Source organism: Muscardinus avellanarius (genome assembly GCF_963383645.1).
Source record: "Muscardinus avellanarius genome assembly, chromosome: 2".
NCBI lineage: Eukaryota > Metazoa > Chordata > Mammalia > Rodentia > Gliridae > Muscardinus > Muscardinus avellanarius.
In genome coordinates, this window is record NC_137787.1 from 166,948,317 (window position 1) to 166,966,410 (window position 18,094).

The 18,094-nt window shown below is 38.2% G+C and overlaps 1 protein-coding gene across 1 annotated transcript in view; it reads left to right on the forward strand.

Annotated features, from left to right (window-relative positions):
- Nucleotides 1-453: 453 nt before the first annotated feature.
- The window catches only part of BORA (BORA aurora kinase A activator), a gene marked incomplete at both ends in the record, with an annotated part of 28,792 nt that continues 11,151 nt past the window's right edge, over nt 454-18,094 (forward strand). Inside the window, 8 exons of the mRNA XM_080689484.1 lie at nt 454-606; nt 3,813-3,919; nt 7,028-7,073; nt 9,764-9,845; nt 14,594-14,659; nt 15,337-15,393; nt 16,024-16,250; nt 17,368-17,497. Of these exons, the coding sequence (XP_080545610.1) occupies nt 454-606; nt 3,813-3,919; nt 7,028-7,073; nt 9,764-9,845; nt 14,594-14,659; nt 15,337-15,393; nt 16,024-16,250; nt 17,368-17,497 (868 nt within the window). The remainder of the gene's footprint in view (nt 607-3,812; nt 3,920-7,027; nt 7,074-9,763; nt 9,846-14,593; nt 14,660-15,336; nt 15,394-16,023; nt 16,251-17,367; nt 17,498-18,094) is intronic.

An 18,094-nucleotide genomic window follows, 5' to 3' on the forward strand; every position in this document is an offset into this window, starting at 1 on the left:
GCGTGCTACAGTTTAGTACAACTGCAGTTTGGTTGAGGATCGCTAGGTTAACTGAAGAAAGTTCACTGTAAATTAAAAACTACAGATCGTAGTCCTTCAGTTGAAAAAGGATCTGTGGCTATTGTAACAGTTTCTTGAAGGCGGGCTTGAGCACATTCATGTTTGGAAGACCAGAAGCCATTTAACTTCTGTGAGTTTGTTAACTCTTCTGCAAAACGATAGAGCTAATACCTTCTAGCTCTGGCTTTCAAGATTATTTCGAGGAACAGTGAGAAAAATGTGTGTGATGCCTTTTTAAAAAAAAAAACTAAAATCGCCCCCAAGAGCGTTGTTTTCCTTCTTTTTGTGAAATATGTGTGTTGAATACATTTTGATTGTCAGGATTAATATGTATGTTCGTACTTTGTAATTTTAATGTATACTTATGATTTATTTTAGCTTGCTTTCTTTGCTATGGGAGATGTCAAGCAATTAAAAATGCAAATAACACCGGAAACGCCTGGAAGGATCCCTGTTTTAAATCCTTTTGAAAGTCCTAGTGACTATTCTAATCTCCATGAACAAACTATTGCCAGTCCTTCAGTTTTTAAATCCACCAAATTGCCAGTAAGTTATTCTTGGCCAGTGTTTACAACAGATTTTAAATGGAAATAATTACAAATTATTTTAAATGAAAATATTTATATGGTAATGGGTAAATACGTTATGGAACATATATAGCAGCATTTTTAAATTGTAGTGTTCAGTATTATAATCTAATGGTTGGGCAAATAATAAGTTAACTAGAAAAATTCTAATTAGCATTGACTTTTTAGAAGAATTTATTTTTTAATAGATACATAAAGATTAATGAAGTAGCTTCTAATGTTTTGATACATGTATATATTGTGTAATTTCAAGGTCTACATATCCATCTCCTCAGACACTTCTTTATGGTAAAATATCCAAAATCTTAAGTTTTTTTTTTTTAATATACAGTGTATTATTGTTACCAAAAGTCACCCTTCTGCAGTAGCATACCAGACTAGTTTACTCCTCTCAGACTTTCTGTATTCCTATGTAACTTCACTCTTGTAATTTAATAAATACCGTGCTAGCTTCCTATAGTTGCTGGTTTAGCTACCGTGGTTAAGGATTTAGCTGCTAATATTATACTAAGGAAGAAACTGTCATCTAATTGTCTATTCAAATTTGTTCAGCAAACATGATTTGCATGTCTCTGTGCATCAGACACAGTGTTTAACATGAAGGCTACACCATTTACAATGTAGGATCATTAGGCACAGTCCTTCAGGGAGATTATTCTCCAATGCAGGGAGCATAAACTTCATATCAGGGACCAGACAGGAAATATTTAGGCTTTGTGTGTCCTGTGGTCATCATGAAACTACTTGCTTCTTGCTAGTACCAGAAAAGCAGCCATGGGCAATGTATAAACAAATGAATGTCGGCCGGGCGTGGTGGCGCACGCTTGTAATCCCCGCGCTTGGGAGGCGGAGACAGGAGGATGGCGCAGGTTCGAAGCCAGCCGTGCTGGCGTAAGAGACCCTGTTTCAAAAATATAAAATAGGTCTGGGAGTGTAGCCCGGAGGAAGAAGGGCTTCCAGGAACCCCAGTGCCACCAAAAAAAAAAAAAAACCACAAATGAATGTAGCTGTGTCCTAATAAAGCTTTATAGACTAAAATTTTAATCTCGTAGAATTCCCAGGTTACAAAATATTAATATTCCTTTGAGTTTTTTCAGCCATTTAAAGTCAACACCATTGTCTGCAGGCTGTGATTAAAAAGAAGCTACCCCTTTGCTAATGGATGGATAAATCTAAATGAGAAATTTCAAAATGGTGTGACGAGAGCTCTGATTAGTGGTGAGCACAAAGGTGACACGGGAAAGTGCTCCTTAGGAGATTAGAGAAGGCCTCAGCACTTTAGCCTATTTTGACTTCTATTCGCTACCCTGGAAAAGTACTAATCTGTTAACTGAGTCAGTTACCTAGCGAACTATAAACCACGTGACTTCTGAGCAGTTTTTGTCACCTTGGACTGAGCAGGTTTGCACCAGATGAAAGCTGAGCCATTTTACAGTTTATACTTAGTCATTTCATTCATCTGACCTTATGCTTTTTAATTGAGTTGAACTAAAATTAGTCATCTTTTAGTCTTAATAAAAGTAAGAAATGGATTAGCTGCAAAATAATCCTCAAAGCTAGAATGTGTAGCATCGGTGAGGTTTTTGTGTGTGTGGGTGGGCACTGGGGATTGAACCCAGGGGTGCTCTACCTCCCAGCTACATCCCCAACACTATTTTATTTTGTGTGTTTTTAAAGTGTCTTGCTAAGTTGCTGAGAGCCTAAGTTGCTGAGGCTGGTTTCGATCTTGTGATCCTTCCTGTCTCAGCCTCCCAAGTACTGGGATTACAAGTGTGCACCCCCATGCCCAGCTAGTATCTTGGGTTTTTCAAACTGAATTTGTCTAGGATATATTCTTAGTTTTTTGTTTTTGTTTTTTTGGTGGTACTTGGGGGTGGAACCCAGGGGCTTTTCTACCTCTGGGCTATACTCCCAGACCTAATTTAAACTTGACTTGGAAATAAGGCCTTACTAAGTAGCTGAGGCTGGCTTTGAACCTGTTTGATCCTCCTGTCTCACAGTCTTCCAAGTGCTGGGATTACAAGTGTGCACCACCATGCCCGGCCTTATATTCTAATTTTTGTGTGGGGTTTTTTTTTGTGTGTGTGTGTATGTGTGTGTGTGTGGTACTGGGGGTGGAACCACGGGGCTTTTCTACCTCTGGGCTATACTCCATACCTATTTTATACTTTATATGGAAATGGTCTCACTAAGTTGCTGAGAGCCTCACTAAGTAGCTGAGGCTGGCTTTGAACCTGTGTAGTCTTCCTGTCTCAGCCTCCCAAGCGTGGGGATTACAAGCGTGCGCCACCACGCCCAGCTGTATTCTTAGTTGTAAATTAGGATTTGGATAAGCTTTTGGTTCAGTTTGTTAGTTGAATATAGAGAGGCAGCACTGATTACCGCTCATAATTATCTTAAGGATTAGCTATTTTATGAGCTTGGTAGCCACTTCTATAGCTAGGACTTTTATTTTTACCTGGGCATTGCATACCACTGTTGTGCTAATTGTAGACTTTCTGTACCTTTATTATTTTGTCTTGTTTCTTCCTGTATTGTTTTTTTTTTGTTTTTTTTGTTTTTTTTTTTTTGGTACTGGGGTTCCTGGAAGCCCTTCTACCTCTGGGCTACACTCCCAGACCTATTTTTTATATATTTTTTTAAATTTGAAAACAGGGTCTCTTAAGCCAGAGCAGTTGGCTTAGAACCTGCACGATCCTCCTGTCTCTGCCTCCCAAGCGCGGGGATTACAAGCGTGCGCCACCACGCCCGGCTGTATTATGTAATTTTTAGAATCATTCTGAGGAAAGATTTTAATATTTAAAAGAAATGCAGCCAATGCAGTTGATTTACCATATTTTTTTTTCAATATTGGATATTGAACCCAAGGAGATTCTACCTTCAAGCTATACCCCTAGCCTTATTTTTTATTCTTTATTTTCCAATCCTCCTCTCTCAGCCTCCCAAGCACTAGAAGGAATTATAGACAAGTACTGCCATGTCCAACTTAGCATAATTTGATGATCATTTGCCATATAATTTAGTGATAAAGTCAAATTTTGAGGTATATCTTTTTAAATATTCTAATACTGTAATATTTTCATTATTTTTGAAGTGACATTGGTTAGCATTCTGGTGGACAAGTTTAGTTTGCTATTACTCATAAGCTCACTTTTTCTTTTAAAGACTCCAGGAGAATTTAGATGGTCTATTGATCAACTAGCTGTAATAAATCCTGTAGAAATAGACCCAGAAGAGATTCATCGTCAAGCTTCATATTTAAGTCATTCTCGGTAAGCTTTTCTTTCTTGTACCTAAATGCAATAACATGCTGTTAAGGGAGATAGGAAATTCTACAGGTTGAATATTTGTACATGTGAAGATATCAAAGAGGAAAAAAAAAAATTGTGGTGGAATTTTTCCTGTTTAAATGAGTGAGTTCAATGAACTATATCCAGAATGATACCCTGACTGACAGTTCCAAATCTGGGTAGAAATCCTTTTCTTTTGGAGACATCTATCTCCTGCTACTGATGGGACAGGTCTGTCTCCCTAGCACACGGTAGAGGGAAGGACATTTAAAAATTTGTATTTGTCTCGATGATTGTGGCTTCTGACTTGTTTTTTGGTGATTGGAGATAAAGTTCCGTTTCATTCCTATATATGTTTGGGGAAGCCTAAAATCCCCTTAACACATTCAGACACCTTGAATGGAAAGTATTCATTAGCAGTAGAGAGCTTTGGAGACATCATCAGAATTTGACATAGTACAGTGGAGGATCTGGATTACATTTTCTTGAGTTCTTGATAACATCGGAGCATTCTGAACGTCTATGTTGATGTTCTATGTAGGATTCAGGGCACTAGCTTACCTCAGACTTGTACTGCTGATGGATACCCAACTAGTGAGAACATGTGCTTTTTTTAGGGGAACAGAGCTAATTTTTATTACAAATTGCCAAGTAGTAGTATTTAGATTCTGAAGAATTCTTATTTTATAGTGTGTTTTTTTTTTAATATTTGAAAAAAAAACAAATACATGTTATGACCAGCTTTTAATTTTTTGTCCTACGGTAGACATTAGTCCAAAACAATGAGATCCTTTTCCCTTTAATTTTAGAATTCATTCATACAATGATCCACACATGTTGAGATGCTGCGCAAATACTTGTCTGGCTTTTCTACTCTATCCACTCTTTACTATTTTCATTAACATCCTTCTAACTTGTTATGAAAGAATATAGAATGGAGACAAATCATAAAACAAATTTTAAGTTAAGTTTAAATAATATAGCTGAGCATGGTGGCGCATCCTTGTAATCTCCTTACTTGGGAGGCTGAGACAGGAGGATCATGAAGGTTTGCGACCAGCCTCAACTACTTAATGAGGCTCTCAGTAACTTAGTGAGATGACCCTGTTTCCAAATAAAATATCAAATAGGTCTGGGAATGTAACCTGGAGGTAGAAAGCCCCTGGGTTCCATCCCTAGTACCACACACACACAAAAATTTTTAAATAATATCTTTGAAAGAGAATGTGAAGAGAATGTCTAAAGGCAAATAAATTACTGTAAAGGAGTAATTTTTAGTCTCACACAAACTGCTTTATTATTTTTCCTTATCAGTATATTGAATTGTGGACCACTAATATATCTGTCTGTCAAGGGATAAGTACTACACACTATGAAGCACTCTGTGAGAAACACTGCAGTAGCATATTAGAATATTATAGGATATCATTCCTGCCCCCAGGAACTAATAGTAGCATCCGACCCAAGTTGTAACACAACATTTCTATACTTACTAGCGAATAATGTCTTACCTGAGGACGTTTATTAAGAGAATCTTGGTGTAGTTGAATAGATAGTTGTGGAATGGTAATTTACTAACTTTATTTTGCTAATTAATTTACTAATTAATTCGGTGAGTGGTTACGGCTTCCACCAAGAATAGTGAACATACTCTTAACAGAACTTGTTGATTTATTCTTAGACAACAGAAGCGATGGCTTCCGTCTGATACCTCTTCTGAACTAATCATAGCTACCTATTCAGTTCTTCCCTTCCTTTTCATGTCCCAACTCACTCAGGAAATGATGACCATAGGCATACTGGTGTAAGCACATGAGCCTTGTCCACACAGGAGGTGACCAGTCCTGAAGGTCTCTCCTTTCCACACCCAGCCCCCAAGCACCAACATTCAGAGCACACATGCCGCTTGGCTGCGTCATCCCCGTGTCCAGTGGTCTGTCAGGCAGGATACTCTCATCTCTATGACCTCTTAGAATCTCATCATCTGGCTACTATATTTACTGAATTTTACTGCTTCCAACCATCAGCTGAATATTTCAGGTTCTTCCAGTCCCTCTGAGGAAGCGGCAAAAGGTTTCTTAATGATGTTTAGATTAGAATTTACTACATGGTAAGATTATTACAACTTTTCATTTTGAACTGGATACAGTCAATGATAAGATCGGGAGATCTATGTTATCGTCCACATGGCTGATGTTCAACCTAGGATGTGTGGATTATCACCATAGTTTATTTTCTCATAATTTCTTTACTTCAGATATCCTCTCGATTTAAGTTTCTAAGATGCATACATTTTTGCATGAGCTTTGTTAAACAAGGAACATATATATATATGTACACATGAGCAATTTCTAAGAGAAAATAACTTAAAATTGTTGTTAAAAATGCCTTAGCAGTTTATTGACAGAGTGTAAGCATTCTTCCCTGGAAAAAAAGTGGTCTCACAGGCTAACTGCTGGATCCTTGGCAGGTGTGTGCCTTGTGCTTGAGACCCGACATTTTATATAAAATTGTATAGCAGAGAAATTTGTATTGCTGTAACTCCATATTGTATCAAAATCAACAGAAGATTAGACAAAATTTTATATTGTTGCTAGTATATCAGAATTAATATTTTTGCCTGTTTATTTAGAACCGTAAGATGCTAGTTACTTTTCTTCTGTTTTAGCGTAAAATGACCCCTAGGATAAACTTGCTATAATAGAAGAGGAGGGAATTGGACAATTTTTAGATTTCTGTCAAATGAGTACTTCTTAATTTTCATTAAAGGACAAAACTGTTCAAATTACTTTATGCTGCTAATAATTTAAATATGTAAATGCAAGCTTTCTAAAGGGAAGAATTAAAAAATAAAAAAGTGTTATTCCATTCAAACTTTGAATGGAAAAGAAGATAAACCTAGTAGTTGAAAGCTGAATTTCAGAATGCTCCCATCAACTGAATGTTCCAAGCTACCAATTTTTCTTTTTAAGTGAGCTTTAGGTCGCCAGTTTGCAATGGAAGGAAACTATTTTTTGAAAGGTTATTATTTTAAATGTTCAATAAGCTGAAGTAATGGCGTGGTTATTTTTCTTCTTTATTTCTGTATAGAATAGATAAAGATGTGGAAGACAAAAGACAAAAAGCCATTGAAGAGGTAACTGAAAACTTACTGATCATTAAGCCAGTTAAGGACTAATTCTGCATGTGTATCCCCTCTTTTAGGAAGACTTTCTTCAAATTCTTTAGTCCCTTTAATATCTCCCCTTGGGGTTTCCCTGCCCCCGCCCCATCCATCTCCAGCACCCTTCTGTGCGCCTATAAGACCTGTGATTCTCCCTCCGTGCCTCTCCTCACTCACACACAGCTGCAGCGATGGCCCGGTGCCTCCTTCCCTGGCTAAATAACTTTTTTGGCAAATACTGTGCTTTGTCCATCCTCTCATCCTCAGGGCCCAGCACAGTTTGTCTTCCTTGTGCCTTCAGAGTATTGATTAGCACAAAACGCTGTTTCAAGTTGGATTTTATCGTAAAGGAAACTGAGTATTTTCATGCCTTCAAAATCTAGATCGGCATAGGTTTCTGTTGTTAATACTTACAATAAAATGTCCTACAGCTAAGTATAAAGGGTTTGGGCTTTTGTTTTTAGCAAAAACGGTGAGCTTAGTTCTCCAGGTTCTGCTTCTTTTGTCTGCTGAATTCTCTCAGAGTGTAAACGTTATCTACGTCTTTGCGCAGAAAGTCTTTATATCCCACGACAACATTTCTGATTTTCTTCTTTTTTCCTCTCTAGCCTCCTCTACCCACTTTTATTCTTCAGCTATTCCTGCCTCTCCCACACCCTAAAGGCTTTTGGCCACCGCATGTTCGGAGGTCAAATGATGAACTCTGGTCCCTTCTGCACTTATTTTTCTAGTGCTGGAGTATCCCTCGTGTATAACAGATTATAATAAAGATATAGCAGATAATAACCAATTATAGCCTGTTTTCTAGAAAACCATTTTATATATTTACTATTTCCAAGTGTTTTCTATCATAAACCTGTAACTTAAACATTTCCATTGTTAGCCAGTCACTAAACTCCTTCTCTCCAGGTGAATACTCTTTAACTCAAATTTTCAACATTTTGGAAAATAGGCTCTCTTTATAGAATCTTAGTTGTTTTAAAGGGAAACTCAGCCGGGAGAACTTAAGGAATGAAGCCAAAGTGAAGATTAGAGTTAGCATATCTGAAACTGATTTGCTAAAACATGTATTTTTGAAAATAGAATTGTGTATATATTATAAAACCAAGAATTTCGATAGCAAAGGAAAAATATAAAATGAAAATAAAAAGCTCTTGCTTCTCTATCCTGCTCTGAAGGCAACTGCTATAGCATTTCTTATGTATAGTTTAGGATTAATTCTACACATAAAACATATATCTTTTAAATGTTTTAGACAGATAGGTTCATCTTTTTTGTACTGATTTTCAGCTTGTTTTTTTTCTTAATAATCTTTTTTGGATATTTTTCAATAATTAGCACATATAGACTTTGGTGTTCTTTTAGTAACAGCACAATAACCCAGACCCTGTTGATAGATGTGTAAGCAGTGTTCATTATCCTTGTATTACTATAGTATGGGGACTTTCCCATGTATTTTGAATACTTGAAATGGACTTGTTAAGTCAGAGGCTTGGTTTGGATGAATTTTTCCATATTGCCCTGCCCCAAGATTGTACCAATTTATATTCCTTGTTTATTATGATCCTGTTAATTTTTTCTCTTTTCTGTAATAGTGATTAAGTTTTAAAAATTTGTGCTATTTTTTTTTTTTTTTTCAGCCCTGAGGATGGAACCCAGGGCATTCTACCTCCAAGCTACATCCCCAAACCTATTTTTTACTCTTTATTTTGAAACCGGGTCTCACTGAGTTGCAAAGGGCCTCATTAAGTAGCTGAGGCTGTCCTTGAATCGGGATCCTCCTGTCTCAGCTTCCCAAATGCTGGAATTATAAGCGTGCGCCAACACGCCCGGCTTACTATATGGATTTTTTTTTAACTTAGTGTTCCTTCATAAATGTATGGGTCCTTTATATTTCTTTTTCTCTGTAAATTTTCAATATTATCATCTCTTTCCCACTCTCTTTGTTTTTATATCTTTTCCTCATAGACTCACAGGCAGTTTAGTTAAGAGAATTAGCTCTTTTTGTATGCATATAGAGAAAAATGAAAAGAACATGTTTTGTCTCCAGAACACAGAGAAGAAGGGGAAAATACTATATTACAAATGAAAGAAGAAAAGTGTATTCAAGTGTTCTTCTACTTGAGTTTACTAGCTAGTGTTCTTGATAATGCTCAACTGGCGCACTCAGTTATAGGAGGAATCTGCTTTCCAGTGATTGCTGTTATCTATTGTATAAATACTCCAACTATAGCCAGTTTCAAACTACTGGTATACTTTAAATTTCTCTTATTTTACCTCCGGTCATTTGTGTTTTTAGGTATTAGAAATTGGCCAGGCACGCCTGTAATCCCAGTACATGGGAGACTGAGACATAAGGATTGCAGGTTCGAGACCAGTCTTAGCAACTTACTGAGACAACCTAATGACATCCTATTTCCAAAACAAAGAATAAAAAGGGCTGAGGGTGTGGCTTAGAGGTAGAATGCCCTGGGTTTGGTTCCTAGGTGTACACAACACACACACATACACACACACACACACACACACACACACAGTATTAAAAATGTAAAAAAACTGATTTTCAGTGACATATTTGATTTTTTTTTTTTTTTGAGTACAGGTACCATTCATATTTGGACGAAATCTATGCCTAATTAATGATATAACTTTAATTTTTCTAGTTTTTCACTAAAGATGTCATCGTACCCTCCCCGTGGACTGATCATGAAGGGAAACAACTTTCAGAATATCATTCCAATAAATGTGAGTATACTAAAATTATATAACTAAAATTGATAATATTAAAAAAAAGTGCAACACAGTGTAATGTCAGCTTATCTTCTTTGTAAAGAGCTTGTTTAAAATTATTGTTATCATTATTTTTGTGTGTGTGCGGGTCTGGGGATGGAACCCAGGGACATTTGACCTCCGAGTCATACCCCCTGCCCTACTTTTTATTCTTTATTTTGAAACCGGTTCTCACTGAGTTGCAAAGGGCCTCACTAAGTAGCTGAGGCTGTCGGCGAACCGCGATCCTCCAGTTTCAGCCTCCCGAATGCTGGGATTATAAGCGTGCACCACCACACCCTGCTAAAATTAAATTTTTAGATAACAGAATTTAAGTCCTTTTAAAAGAATAAAGATCAAAACTTGCCCAACATACTACATTCCTTTTGTTTGCTTGTTTTTTGCTCTTCTGTTCTAAAGTTATTTTTTATGACCATTGTGAATATCACTTTAGAGTGAGGCATATAGCAGATATGTAGGTGCAGAGACAGTTGATTTTGAATATAGAGTTGAATTAATGACTTCTTGTGTGGTGGGGGTTTTTTTGTTGTTGTTGTTTTTTTTTTTTTTTTTTTTTTTTGTTTTGTTTTGTTTTTTTGGTGGTACTGGGGGTAGAACCCAGAGGCTTTCTACCTCCGGGCTATACTCCCAGACCCATTTTATATTTTATTTGGAAACAGGGTCTCACTAAGTTGCTGAGAGCCTCACTAAGTAGCTGAGGCTGGCTTCGAACCTGTGCGATCCTCCTGTCTCAGCCTCCCAAGCGCGGACATTACAAGCCTTTGCCACCACGCCCGGCTTCAAATATGTTTCTAAAGGCGATGGTTGTCTTACTTTTGCTCTCACCATCCTTTGGGTTATGAGCGAGGTTCAAAGATGTGTCACTCTAGGCAAGTTACTTAGCTCTTCCGTACCTCAGTTTCCTTTTCTATAAAATGGTGTTTGTTATACCTCTAAGACCATGTACCTAACACATGGTAATATAAGTGTCTAGTATCATTTCCCTAAAGTTTGACCAAGAAAGGGTGAATGGGAAAATGGTTTTGTTAATGCATGTTAGCATGTTCTGTTGGTTGTGTTACCAAGACTTATTCCAACACCAAATGTTAAGGTATTGCAGTGTATATTGTTGGTGGTTTTATTTATGGACTTGAGTGAGAATTTGTTTGGAATATGTACACAACCAGAGAATTTCTGAGTTACAGGGTATGTGGTTACCTAACTTGACTAGGCAGTGCTAGATTGCTCTCCAGAATGTCTACATGCCCAACAGTGCCTAGGACTCTCTGTGCTACCATCCCTGTCCACACTGGTCATTATATGGCTTTTGAATTTTGCCTTTCTTGTGGGTTAGTTGACACTCTTAAGTGGTTGCTTTAATTTTTATTACATCTTCATATACTAATAGCCTTTTTTATTTCCTCTCCTGAAAAAGTACGCCTGTTTATGGGTCATTGGCCGTATTCCTGTTGGAGTTGTTACTCATTTCTTCCCACTAGTTTTCTAAGATACCTTATATTTTATAGTTATATTCACTTTAAACATATCAAATATCATCTTTCATTTTGTCATATATATTTTGTTTTCAGTGGCCTTGATAGCATAAAAGTTCTTATTTTGGTGTAATCAAATCTGTCCATTTTTTTTTATTTGATTGTAGTCTTAAACTTATTTAAGAAGTCCTTCTGGGGCAATGATCAAGAAAACACTTGCAGTTGAGTGAAAGGTGTCAAGATATATTGCTGTAAATGGTTTGAGATCAGCAGGGGAGGCATGCTGGGAGAAGATAGAATTTAAGTTGAGACCTGACTTCGGGAATAGGGGAGAGAAAAGCAGAGATGAAAGCATACAGAGCACCGGGTGTGGTGGCACATGCTTGTAATCCCCGCACTTGAGAGGTGGAGACAGGAGGATCCGCAGGTTGGAAGCCAGCCGCGCTGGCTTAAGAGACCCTGTTTCCAAATTTAAAAAAAAGTATAAAATAGGTCTGGGAGCGTAGCCTGGAGGTAGAAGAGCTTCTAGGAACCCCAGTACCACCAAAAAAGAAAGCGTACAGAGCAATACCTAAACCTAGAGAGGGGAGAGAGGCCTGGGTTGTTTTCAGGTACTCAGGTAACATGTAGCTGGATGGCAGTGATGCTAGAGAAATAGACCAAGTTTTGCAGGGCTTTTTAAGCCACGAAGATGTTTGGACTTCGTCCTAAAACCATTACCAGGTTTTAGGCAGAGGAGAGCCTTGGTTGCTTAGAAAAGGTCACGCTGCCTTAGTCTAGATGGCAGTGGAATTCAGAATTTTATTTTTATTTTTACACATTCTAATAGTATTTCATTTAATAGAGGAATGTACTCACTCACCTACTCTCTTATTTATTTAGGATTGTTAAACAAAACAATCCGAGGCTTGACTATCCTCTTCCTTTTTTCTTTATTTTGCTTCAGTTGGTCATATCTGTTACTGTTTTTGTTTTTTAATCTGGTGATTTTTTTTTTTTTTTTTTTTTTTGGTGGTACTGGGGCGTGGTGGCGCACACATTCGGGAGGCTGAGACAGAGGGATCACGATTCGCAGACAGCCTCAGCTACTTAGTGAGGCCCTCTGCAACTTAGTGAGACCCTGTTTCAAAATAAAAAGAATAAAAAATAGGGCAGGGGATGTAGCTCAAAGGTCAAATGCCCCTGAGTTCCATCCCCAGACCCGGGCAAAAAAACTTTATACTTTATGGTTACTTACACTATAAGAGATCATAGTTTTATTGATCAAATTTCAGGACTTGTGGAAAGAGTCTGGATTTTAATCCAGTTTATCTAAATCTCTTTTGGGAAATCTTTAAGTGAGGGAGGATTTGTTTGAGGCCATTGAGGATGACTAAAATGTATCCCTTACCTTTTAAAGTTGACATTGCAATGATTAACCATGCTGTCTTTAAAAAGCATTATTTGGGCCGGAAGTGGTGGAACACGCTGATAATCCCAGCATTCAAGGGGCAGAGACCAGAGGATTGTGGTTCACGGACAGCCTCAGCTACTTAGCGAGGTCCTTTGCAACTCAGTGAGACCCTGTTTCAAAAAAATATAAAGACTGCCAGTAGCGGTGGTGCACGCTTGTAATCCCAGCATTTGGGAGGCTGAGACAGGAGGATCAGTGGTTCGAGGACAGTCTCAGCTACTACTTATTGAGGCCCTTTGTAACTCACTGAGATCCTGTTTCAAAGTAAAGACTAGAAATAGGGCTGGGGCTGGGCGTGGTGGCGCACAGGTTTGTAATCCCCGGGCTTGGGAGGCGGAGACAGGAGGATAGCACAGGTTCGACACCAGCCTCACTGGCTTAAGAGACCCTGTTTCAAAATTTAAAAAAATATAAATAAAAATATAAATCTGGGAGTGTAGCCTGGAGGTAGAAGGGTTTCTAGGAACCCCAGTACCACCAATAAAAAAATAAAAAATAAAAATAGGACTGGGGGGTGTAGCTTGGAGGTAGAATGCTTCTGGTTTCCATCCCCAGTACTGCAAAACAAAACAAAACAAAAAAATAATAAAGACTAAAGAATATGAACAGGGATGTAGCTCAGGTAGAATGCCCCTGGGCATTCTATACTGGGCATTCCCATACTGCAAAAAAGAAAAAAAGTATTATTTGGGATTCAGCAATCCCATTTCTAGGTATATGTTTAAAGGACTTAAAATCAGTATGTGTGTACTTCCATATTCATTACAGCACTATTCTCAGTAGCCAAGATGTTTAAACCCAAGTATCCAGCAACAGGTGAAAGGATAAAAAGATGTGGAAAAGATACCCGATGGAATACTCTTCACCCTTAAAAAATAAATTGGAATTTTGCCATTTAGGACAACAGGGAGGAATCTCCTGGACATTATACTATGTGAAATAAGCCAGGCAGATAAAGACCAATACTGCTTATTCTCATTTATATTGGACTTTACAGAAGTAAAACTCATAGAAAGTAGACTGGTGGGAGTGAGGGGGTATTGGTGAAAGAGTGATGATAGTATATGAAGTTTCAGGTAGAAAGAAGGAATGTTAGCCGGGCGTGGTGGCGCACGCGTAATCCCAGCATTCGGGAGGCGGAGACCGGAGGATTGCGGTTCGCGGACAGCCTCAGCTACTTAGCGAGGCCCTTCACAACTCAGTGAGACCCTGTTTCAAAAATAAAAGGACTAAAAAATACAGTTATTACTTGTCATTTTTTATTTTATTTTATTTTTTTTTAATTTTTTTTAAATTTAATTTTTTTTTTTTTTTTTTGCGGGTCTGGGGATGGAACCCAGGGGTATTCGACCTCCAAGCTATACCCTCTGCCCTATTTTTCATTCTTTATTTTGAAACCAGGTCTCACTGAGTTGCAGAGGGCCTCACTAGGTAGCTGAGGCTGTCTGCGAACCGCCATCCTCCGGTCTCAGCCTCCCGAATGCTGGGATTACAAGCGTGCGCCACCACGCCCGGCTCACTTGTTTTTTAAAAAATGAAAAAGTATTATTTGGAACCTCTTTAGTTTCTGTAGTCCTCCTTTAGTTTTATCCTCGTTCTTTTTCATAGTTAAAAAGATAACCTAAAATAAAGGCCAAAATATAAACTTAGAAATGCAGATCTTATTTTTAAAACATTGTAAAATAAAAACTTCCAGTGTGTAAGTTTTTCACTTTGGAAACATAACTGAAGTAAATGAATACAATTGTATGATGTTTTCACTTAAAATGTTTTTACAGGCATTAACATAAATAATGATTCTCCGATTGGAAGAAAGCTGACAATTCATTCTGAGAAAAGCAATGGTGGGTATGAACACAGTCTAAAAAAAATATGTTCCTTATTAAATTACATTTGATTTTAAAATTTGATTCATAAAGTAACGTACTTGTCTAGAATTGAAATTTTTTGCTTGCTTTGTGAATGAACAATATAATTTTACAGAAGCTGACTTTTAAAGACAAATGTAGGGTTGGGGATATAGTCCAGTATAAGAGCATTTGCCTAGAGCATGTGAAAGGCCGTGGGTTCAATCCCCAGCCCTGGTGGGGGGAGAGGGAGACAAATGTATTAGAATAGATGCATCCAGCCATGATTTAGAAATAACAGTAATAGTGTGTTGTTTTCATGTTCAAAACCTGTGAATTAATCCCTGGGTTTGGAAAGCATTCTCTTGAATATTTTTGGAGGGAAATCTTCCCCCAACTACAGGCTGGCATCCTTTTCGATTCAAAGTGCGAGCACCCCAGCCAGGAGTTAGCTTTTACCGTCAGCACGTTTCCATCACTGGTGGGAGGTGTGGGAAGTAGCTTATGGGAAGGTGGCGGGGCATGTAATGGAATTCACAAGTGGAATCCTGCAGGTTGGCTGGAACACCGCGGGGCGATGGTTGACTGGGAAGCACATGCGCATTTGCATGGCATAGGCTTTCATCCAGCCGCGTTCGTATTTATTTATTATTTATTTATTTGCTTGCTTCCAGCTGCTTGTCAGACATTGCTGTCTCTTCCCGTGGATTTTAATTTAGAAAATATACTAGGTAAATACTCTATTGCTTAAACTCTTTAATAATGTAAATCAAGGTTTTGTTGTCTTTTCGTAAATTGTGTCAATCCCTTTTATTAAAGAAGTGGGGAAACTGTCCAGAATGTCTGTTTTTCTTGACTATGACCTGAAGTAGCTTTTTTTTTAAAATCCTATTAACTTTACTACTGGCTAAACTATAAATATCTTACTGATGTTAGGATAATACTAATAACAAAACATTCCCCAAATAGGGAATAATAAAGGACTTGTAAATATCACATATATGATTAAACTTTGAACTCTTTCTTGAAAAACAATTCAGACATATGATTCAGATCGTTTTTTAAAAAAATCAGGTAACATGCCGGGCGTGGTGGCACACGCTTGTAATCCCCGCGCTTGGGAGGTGGAGACAGGAGGATCGCGCAGGTTCGAAGCCAGCCTTGCTGGCTTAAGAGACCCTGTTTCCAAATAAAATATAAAATAGGTCTGGGAGTGTAATCTGGAGGTAGAAGGGTTCCATCCCCAGTACCACCAAAAAAAAAAAAAAGAAAAAATTAGGTAACATTTGTTAGGAGTTGTATTTACAATTGCTCTTCCAAATGACTAGCTCTGCCTTGTATTCTCCCACTGTTAAACATAGGTGACTATTTTAGAGCTGATGAATTTGCAGATCAGTCTCCTGGAAACCTCAGTTCTTCATCTCTTAGAAGAAAGCTTTTTTTAGACGGAAACGGAAGTATCTCTGACTCCTTACCTTCGGCTTCTCCCAGAAGTCCTCTTAGCGGTGCTCAGGCGTCCCTGGAGGTGTTCTATTCAATAGATTTATCTCCCGTGCAGTGTAAGAGCCCTGTGCAGACGCCAAGTTCGGTAAGAACTATACTAACAGGTGGTTGGTTAGCTCATTGTAGATGTGTCTGGATCTACATGCTCAGATTGCACTCAGGAGAAATTGCCTTAGCACTCTAACTGCTGTAGTCTAAGAGACTGACCATGCAGTTTAGTGGAAGGAAGGTTTATCTTCTCAGTTTCCTTGGAGATTTGGGGGGTTCAGTCCACGTGAGGCCAGGGCATGGTGGCAGAGGGCAGTGGAGAGAGAAAGAGCACAAGCAAGCAGGGGAGTCAGAGACAAGCACAGTCCCTAAGGCCATACCCTCAGGGACCCACTTTCTCCACCCACCCCCGACAGCCCCAGAGTCCCACCCAGATCCACTAATGAGGTGACAACTCTCGTGGCTCAACCATGTCACCTCTGAGCTTACTATGCGAGCTCTTTAGGAAGCATTCTATATCAAGCCATGACAGGGTATTATACTTCATGAACAGGGTATTATACTCAGTTCATGTATTGTCATTAATTATAGTGATAAAGCCGGGCGTGGTGGCGCAGGCTTGTAATTCCAGCATTCGGGAGGCTGATACCTGAGGATCACGGTTCGTAGACAGCCTCAGCTACTTAGTGAGGCCCTCTGCAAATCAGTGAGACCCGATTTCAAAATAAAGAATAAGAAAATAGGGCAGGGGTGTAGCTCGAAGGTAGAATGCCCCTGGGTTCCAGCCCCAGACCCGCAAACAAAAAAAACATAGTGATATTTTTAGACAGACTTTCCTATTTTGTATGTAAAGGTATATGGGATGGCCAAATTCATCATGAATCTCGTCTCACTGTAAGTTACTTATTGAATTGCAGAAGATGTACTGTGTCGCACAGCTGGATTGGCATTACTAGAGTAAATTATTTAGAAAATGGAAATTTAATGGTTTGATTAAACAGTGGCTTTAATTATTTTTATTAACATAATCTATTCCAAAAACTTGATAGTCGTCTTTTTAGTTATCTTTGTTCCAAGATGCCTTTGGGTGGTTCTTGTGAATGATTCCTACTTGACAAATGTATTCTGAAGATTACGACGATCAACGTGCATTATAAGGAGCTGAGGGAGAGGATGGCATGAATCATTCATTATATTCCTCACCTTCATCACAGGGGCAGTTTTCTTCCAGCCCTATTCAGGGTAGTACAAAAAAATACAGTTTGGGAAGCATAACCAGTCCGCCTATCTCTTCACCTACTTTCTCACCAATTGCACTTCAAATAAGAAAGACACCACTCTCAGGTATGTCTCATAATAAACACCTAGTTAAAATTTTTATACTATTATTTTTTGTTATTAAAGAGGCTGTGTGTGTGTGTGTGTGTGTGTGTGTGTGTGTGTGTGTGTGTGTTTTACAGGGATTGAACCGAGGGGCATTCTACCTCTGAGCTACACCCCTAGCCCTTTTATATTTTTTATTTTGAAACAAGGTCTCACTAAGTTGCTGGGGGTCTTCTGAGCTGTTGAGGCTGATTTTAAAATCATGATCCTCCTGTCTCCATCTCCCGAATACTAGGATGACAGGTGAGCTCCACCACCCTTCTAAAGAGGCTTTTTCTAGCAGAACTCTAAACGATCACTTTTCGGAACTTTGGGTTTTTTTGTTTTGTGTTTTTTGTAGAGTGAACAGTTTACCTTCAAAGATTAAAATTTTCAATGGAGTTCTACTCTAGTGTTAAGTATGGTTACTTTGATTAGCAATATTTATCACTTTATCAAAAAATGGCAATTTTATTAGAGACAAGTTGGTTCCTACATGCTTTCTGACCCATATAGGTTTATATTTTGCTAACCAAATATTGATATTTTGTATAAAAGTATATTTGGTAAAGGTTTTAA